This window comes from Calidris pugnax, unplaced genomic scaffold, assembly GCF_001431845.1.
Source record: "Calidris pugnax isolate Ruff unplaced genomic scaffold, ASM143184v1 scaffold38, whole genome shotgun sequence".
NCBI lineage: Eukaryota > Metazoa > Chordata > Aves > Charadriiformes > Scolopacidae > Calidris > Calidris pugnax.
This window is the reverse complement of record NW_015090995.1, coordinates 3,815,495-3,821,428: the sequence shown is the minus strand read 5'-3', so window position 1 is coordinate 3,821,428 and position 5,934 is coordinate 3,815,495. Positions and strand designations below refer to the sequence as shown.

Sequence of the window (5,934 nt, the reverse complement as noted above, 5' to 3'; positions counted from 1 at the left end):
AAAAGAAAAAAAAAAAAAAAAAAAAGGGTGGCTTTGTTTTCAGTCTTTCCCTGTGTCAAGACACATACCTCTCTTGGAAATAAAGTGAAGTCAAGTCACAGACTGTTCCAGGTCCACACGTGAAGAACTCCTTAAGCAATGCTTTCTGAGCTGCCAGTGCCTCCTGTGGAGAGGGAGAAAACCCAGCTTTGGATAATGTGATTAGACACCTCTCCCCAGCGACAAACCCAGCAAGCTCAGGTCAGCCAGACACCTGATGTGCCTCTTGCCAGGGGTTCCCATCCTCCACGTACCCACCTGGCCCAGCTCCTGGGGGTGGAAGGTGACGATGGCCATGGTGTGGCCACGGCTGGTGGTACGCACCACGAGCTCCCGCCAGTGTCCCCCTTCGTGGAAGAGGAGGCAGGGGTCCAGGGGGGAGCGACGGATGAACTCCTCGTAGCACTGAGCAGAGGGGAAACAGCACTTGTAGGACAGCAGAGACAACTGCCCTGCTCTGAGCATAACTCTGTACACCCCAAAACGGGTGGCCCTTCCAGCAGTATCATCTGTTGTTTTGGTTTTTTTCTTTTTGATTTCAATACACGGAGTGAAAGCTCTTTCCAAGGTCTTGGAAGACAAGACATTTTAAGAATTTCGGTTTGTGGTTCTTAGGTGTCTTAATAGATTGGCAGGAATGCACTGTCACTTGATTAACTTCACTCTTTGGGATAGTTTTGGGGCTGCAACATTAACACAGAAGTTTAAAAAAAAACATTTATCCATCAACCAGGAATGCACTGTCACTTGATTAACTTCACTCTTTGGGACAGTTTTGGGGCTGCAACATTAAGACAGAAGTTTTTAAAAAAAAACATTTATCCATCAACCAGAGCCAGGCCTGAAACTTCAGAACATGAAAACGGACTTGAAAATCCAGCATAACTAAAATTACAGTGTTCTCTCAAATAAGTTATGGCAGTCCCTCTGTTCCACAGCCTAGGGAACAGATGTGACTTATTTATTTACCTGGGCTACTTGTTTGTGTTTTGAGGGTATGTTCTCCACGTGGTTGGCTCTCACACAGACAATATTTCTTTCTGGAGAGAGAGGCAGAGAGGTATTTCATTATTTTGTTTCAGGGCATGTCAACCACTGTAGCATCTGACACGATAAACTGTGGAGACACCTTTCTCCTGAATTCTCCCATTGTACAAAAAAAAAAAAGGAGAAAAACCCCAAAGAACTGGTATGTAAGTGCCCCACTAAATCCTGTGATGTTCTGGGTACCCACAGGCTGCAGGACCTGCCAGAATTCCCTTTGCCAGTGATTACTGTCACTGATTTCCATGAAGAGTTTGGAGCTCTGGGAGCTTTTTAAATGTCCAGAGGAACCACTGCACTGCTCTTAACCTAAGGGAGCCAGAGCAGAGCAAGCCAGTTTGCTAACTGGAGAATAATGGTGTGGGCTTACAGCAGCAAAGCATTTTAGGTTGCCTGGAAGAATGCCTTCTCACTTCAGTTTAAATGCTAAACTTTTGCTGCCAGAGGTAAAATGCATTCGTGAGATTATTTTTTCAATGAGAAAAGAACACAGCACCCACCCCAGCACCTTCTTGCGATGGATGTTGAGAAGCAAAACCCAGTATTGATGGTGTGAACGAGTTCACCACTGAGCTGCTTGCCAGGAGCACCCAGCTCACATCTTCAGTGCACAAAACCAAACTGCTTCACACATCCCAAACGCTCCAACGTTGCTCTGCTGCCTATGGACATGCACACCCCCCATTCCATGCCCTCCCCACACAGCACAGGCTCCTGGAGCACGCCAAAATCACAGGAACAGCATAATTAAGAATAAGAAAGCTAAATCATTTTTTCAGTCGTGCCCAGTGACAGGACAAGAGGAAACAGAAACAAACTGGAATATAAGAAGTTCCATCTAAACATGAGGAGGAACCTCTTCACTTTGAGGGTGGCAGGGCCCTGGAACAGGCTGCCCAGAGAGGTGGTGGAGTCTCCATCTCTGGAGACATTCAGAACCCACCGGGACACGCTCCTGTGCAACCTGGTCTAAGAGGACCTGCTTTGGCAGGGGGTTGGACTAGATGATCTCCAGAGGTCCCTTCCAACCCTGTATCATTCTGTGATTCTGTAAATCCTGGAGGGGCTGCCACCACAGCTGTCATCCTTACTGCTGTGTTTAGCAAATTAGAAGCTGGTATTTTCTTGAGAAGCTAATAAACTGAGGTTTTAAAATTGCTGCCCCAGAGCTGGTGGTGTTTCTGTTGGCATCCTGCAGAATTCAGGCTTCTAACTTGGGTGGAGACTGGCAGAGCAGAGCCTTGCCCCAACCCATCCCACACCAGTAGCTTTCTGCCCTGCTCCAGAACTGACCTCTGCCAGTTCCCACATACAACCCCACGGTTTTGGGGTTCCCATCTGGTCCTTGGTTCACAGAGAACGTAGATTTGTTTCGGTAGCCATTAATGACGGGCTGAGGGAGAAAAGAAGGAAAAGTAAAGCCTTGGATTAAAAGAAAAAGTACTGGAGGAAAGCCCAAAACACAGCCTGCTTGTTCCGTTGGCAGCACAGGAAGATACACATGAATGTGCAAAACGCAGAAACAGAGTTTGTGCACAAGACCCCCAATACTTCCCCTCGGGAAGAAGAAATGGCTCTCTGCGACAGAATGGTGACAGGTTTATCAGGGAAGGCTTGTTTTGTTCTCAGCAGTCACAGGCTGCAAAGCAGAAGCCAGCAAGGACTGCCACAGACACCTTCCCTGCAACCAAGCAATCCCCACCATAAGGCTCTTCAGGAGTCAAGTGAGAGACTGTTAGCAGCTCAGAGGGGACAATATTCCTGTGGGATACTCACTGAAGGGACTACAGGCTGGAGAGGACAGCAGAGTCCACCAGGTTTCTGCCCATCTACGCCCAGCTCCTCAAGACGAGACGCCAGTGTCTGCAAAACCTTCCTCTGGCTTTCATGCTTCACCTGCAGAGGAGTCCTAAGCCAGAAACACTCTCAAAGGACCACCCTGGGGCAGGGTGAGCAAGAACAAAACACCTAAAAAACGGTGGGCAGCTCTTCATCACCCACCTCTGGGAAGGCCAACAGGCGGGAATACCGCAAGGGGGATAGAGCCCTAGAGGAACTTTGCCTTTCTCATCACCATAGCTGCTTGGAGCAACGGGGAGAGAAAGAAATCCTGTGTCCACGGTCCCCAAGTGCTGGCCTGGAGCACTTGGTCCAACCTGAAGCCCCAGTGAATCTGCTGTCCCACACTGGACAGGATCGCTGTGCTGTTGGTGATCACACACACCACCCACAGGGAACCTCCCAGTTCTATCCTTCATAATAACTGAAGAAGTAAAGCAGCAGTAAACGGGGTCTGAAGAGTTTACAGCATTAAGCGACTAAGATGCTAGGGGCTGTTGCTCCAGGGAGACAGGAGGGACAGTTGGGACAGCACAACGGAGAAAAGTCCACGTAAGCACATCTTACCTGCAGCTGCTCTTGGTAGGGAAGTCTCCACAGCGGAGTCACCGCGTTTGCTAGCCTGGAAAGCACAACATCACGGTAGTGCCCAGAGCTACTCACCTCCTGATACTTAGGGCATAACATCCCCACCACCTGCTTCATGGGCAGGACCCTTCTGGTACGGGCTCTGCCCCAGAGCTGGCTGTGAACATCCAAACTCCCTATTCATGGCACCTTCCTGGTGCAGAACACTCGTGGCTGGAAGAGGGACCCAGAAAGACCACAACAACCAGTTCTCCAGAGGACAGGCTGAGCCTTTGGCAGAAGTCTGACCAGGGAGACCTGGGTGTTCTGGGTTACCCAGGTATCTTTCTGATCCCCCTTGAGAGGACAGGGTGAGGAACATGGACCCAGAAAGACCCTTGGTGAGATCTGACTCCAGGCTGGTAAAGCCAGGGGAATGAGTATTCAAATGTTACTGGGGTCAGAGGGAAAAAAATAACAACAAAGTGCAGGCGAAGGGAAACAAAGGGAAAAAAAGAAATCATTCTGTAGCTTCAGATGGACTCTGTTGCTTTCTCCCAGTGAATCAGAGGCTTTGGCCATCCCTTGCTGCTCCGAGGACAGCCCGAGTCCCATCTCCCTGGAGCTTTCCCCTAAAAGGGCACGATGCTTCTCTCATCCCTCGAAGCATCCATCCTGCATCATCTGCCTGCTCACATTTCCAGCCACGCACGACTGTGTCCTTTTTGCCAATGCTGTACTAGATTTAATCCACCCCAGGGAAATGGACAGTTTGTGTGGAGCTGGCAGGGAATCACCAGCTGCCCACTCTCACTGACCAGTTCAGAGATAAACCTCAGAACTTGCCACTACTTGTATCTGGGCCAGGGCAAACAAGAACAAAACACCTAAAAGTTGATTTTTTTGGAAAAAAGAAAAAAAAAGAGTAGAGGGTGAGGTGGATACAATCTAAACTGCCGTAGCTATCCACCAACTACTGACTCACTGAGCCCATGGAAAACCTCACCCCACAGCTGGAGGAGCTGCTGCTACGGCTTACTGGGATTTTTGGAGCTGCTTCCAAAGCACCCAGTGCCAACTACTTTCAGACACGGACCTGCAAATCAAACTGGCTATTACTTTTTACTTGCCAGTACAGCAACTGCTCTGCTCCTTCCCTCTTAGACCTTTTCCTTCACCTTTTTCCATTATTCCTATCCCCAGGCAAGCCAGCTGAGCCCTGGCTCTTCTACTGGGGAGAGCTGGGTGGAGGTGAAACCCCCAACCCACTGCTCAAACAGCTTCGGGTGTTTGGTGCTTTGGAAGAGCGCTTGGTTGTTTTGAAGGAACCGTACCTCTCCTCCCAGGAGGAACCTGGCAGGCTGATGTCCTCCCTGGCCTTTTTCTTCTCCCTCTGCTTTACCGCTGTCGTCTTCTCCTTCACCAGGCTGTGGTCCCCACCAGGCAGGCTGCTCAGGAGAGCGCTCGAAGGGCGAAGGTGCCGGGGCAGTAACTTCAATGTGCAGGACAGAGCCATGGTGCTCTGAGGAAAAAGACCTGGGAGACCTGGTGGACAACAGGATGACCATGAGCCAGCAACGTGGCCAAGAAGGCCAATGGCATCCTGGGGTGCATCAGGAAGAGTGTGGCCAGCAGGCTGTGGGAGGTCATCCTCCCCCTCTGCTCTGCCCTGGGGAGGCCCTGTCTGGAGCACTGGGACCAGTTCTGGGCTCCCCAGTTCAAGGACAGGGAACTGCTGGAGAGAGGACAGCAAAGGGCCACAAAGATGATGAGGGGCCTGGAGCATTTCTCTTACGAGGAGAGGCTGAGGGACTTGGGTCTTTTTAGTCTTGAGAAGACTTAGGGGGTATCTAATCAATGCATACAAATACTTAAAGGGTGTCAGGAGGACAGGGCTGGTCTTTTTTCAGCTATGCCCAGTGACAGGACAAGAGGAAATGGGCACAAACTTGGGTAATAAGAAGTTCCACCTAAATGTGAGGAGGAACTTCTCTCCTTTGAGGGTGGTAGAGCCCTTGAACAGGCTGCCCAGGGAGGTGGTGGAGTCTCCTTCTCTGGAGACATTCAAACCCCCCTGGACACGTTCCTGTGCAATCTGCTCTGGGTGGCCCTGCTTTGGTGGGGGGGTTGGACTAGAAGATCTCCAGAGGTCCCTTCCAACCCCACGTCATTCTGTGATTCTGTGGTGGGAAGGAGAGGGACAAGCAGCACAGCGACCCACCATCAGCCCCCACGTCGGTGGCCAGATCGCTCCAGAAAATAAACCATTTGGTTTCTAAACACACCCGGGGCCGTGCATCTGACCCGGGGGAGCGTCTGGGCTTTGCTGGGAGCTGCCCCGACCCCGGGAAGGGGCGACCGGGAGCGGCGGTCCCCTCCTGGGCCACGGGCGAGCGGCCACGCTACCGGCCACGCTTGCCCGGGGTCTGCCCGTTGCTTCCACCG

The 5,934-nt window shown here is 51.1% G+C and overlaps 1 protein-coding gene across 1 annotated transcript in view; it reads right to left on the bottom strand.

Annotated features, from left to right (window-relative positions):
* The window catches only part of LOC106895532 (tRNA (uracil(54)-C(5))-methyltransferase homolog), an 18,916-nt gene extending 13,886 nt beyond the window's left edge, over nucleotides 1-5,030 (bottom strand). The window contains exons 1-7 of the mRNA XM_014954973.1: nucleotides 4,824-5,030; nucleotides 3,490-3,544; nucleotides 2,860-2,979; nucleotides 2,377-2,476; nucleotides 1,009-1,079; nucleotides 298-444; nucleotides 69-163 (exon numbers count right to left, since the gene is read on the bottom strand). Coding sequence (XP_014810459.1) covers nucleotides 69-163; nucleotides 298-444; nucleotides 1,009-1,079; nucleotides 2,377-2,476; nucleotides 2,860-2,979; nucleotides 3,490-3,544; nucleotides 4,824-5,005 — 770 coding nt within the window. The 5' untranslated portion in view covers nucleotides 5,006-5,030. The remainder of the gene's footprint in view (nucleotides 1-68; nucleotides 164-297; nucleotides 445-1,008; nucleotides 1,080-2,376; nucleotides 2,477-2,859; nucleotides 2,980-3,489; nucleotides 3,545-4,823) is intronic.
* Between the last annotated feature and the right edge of the window lie 904 nt (nucleotides 5,031-5,934).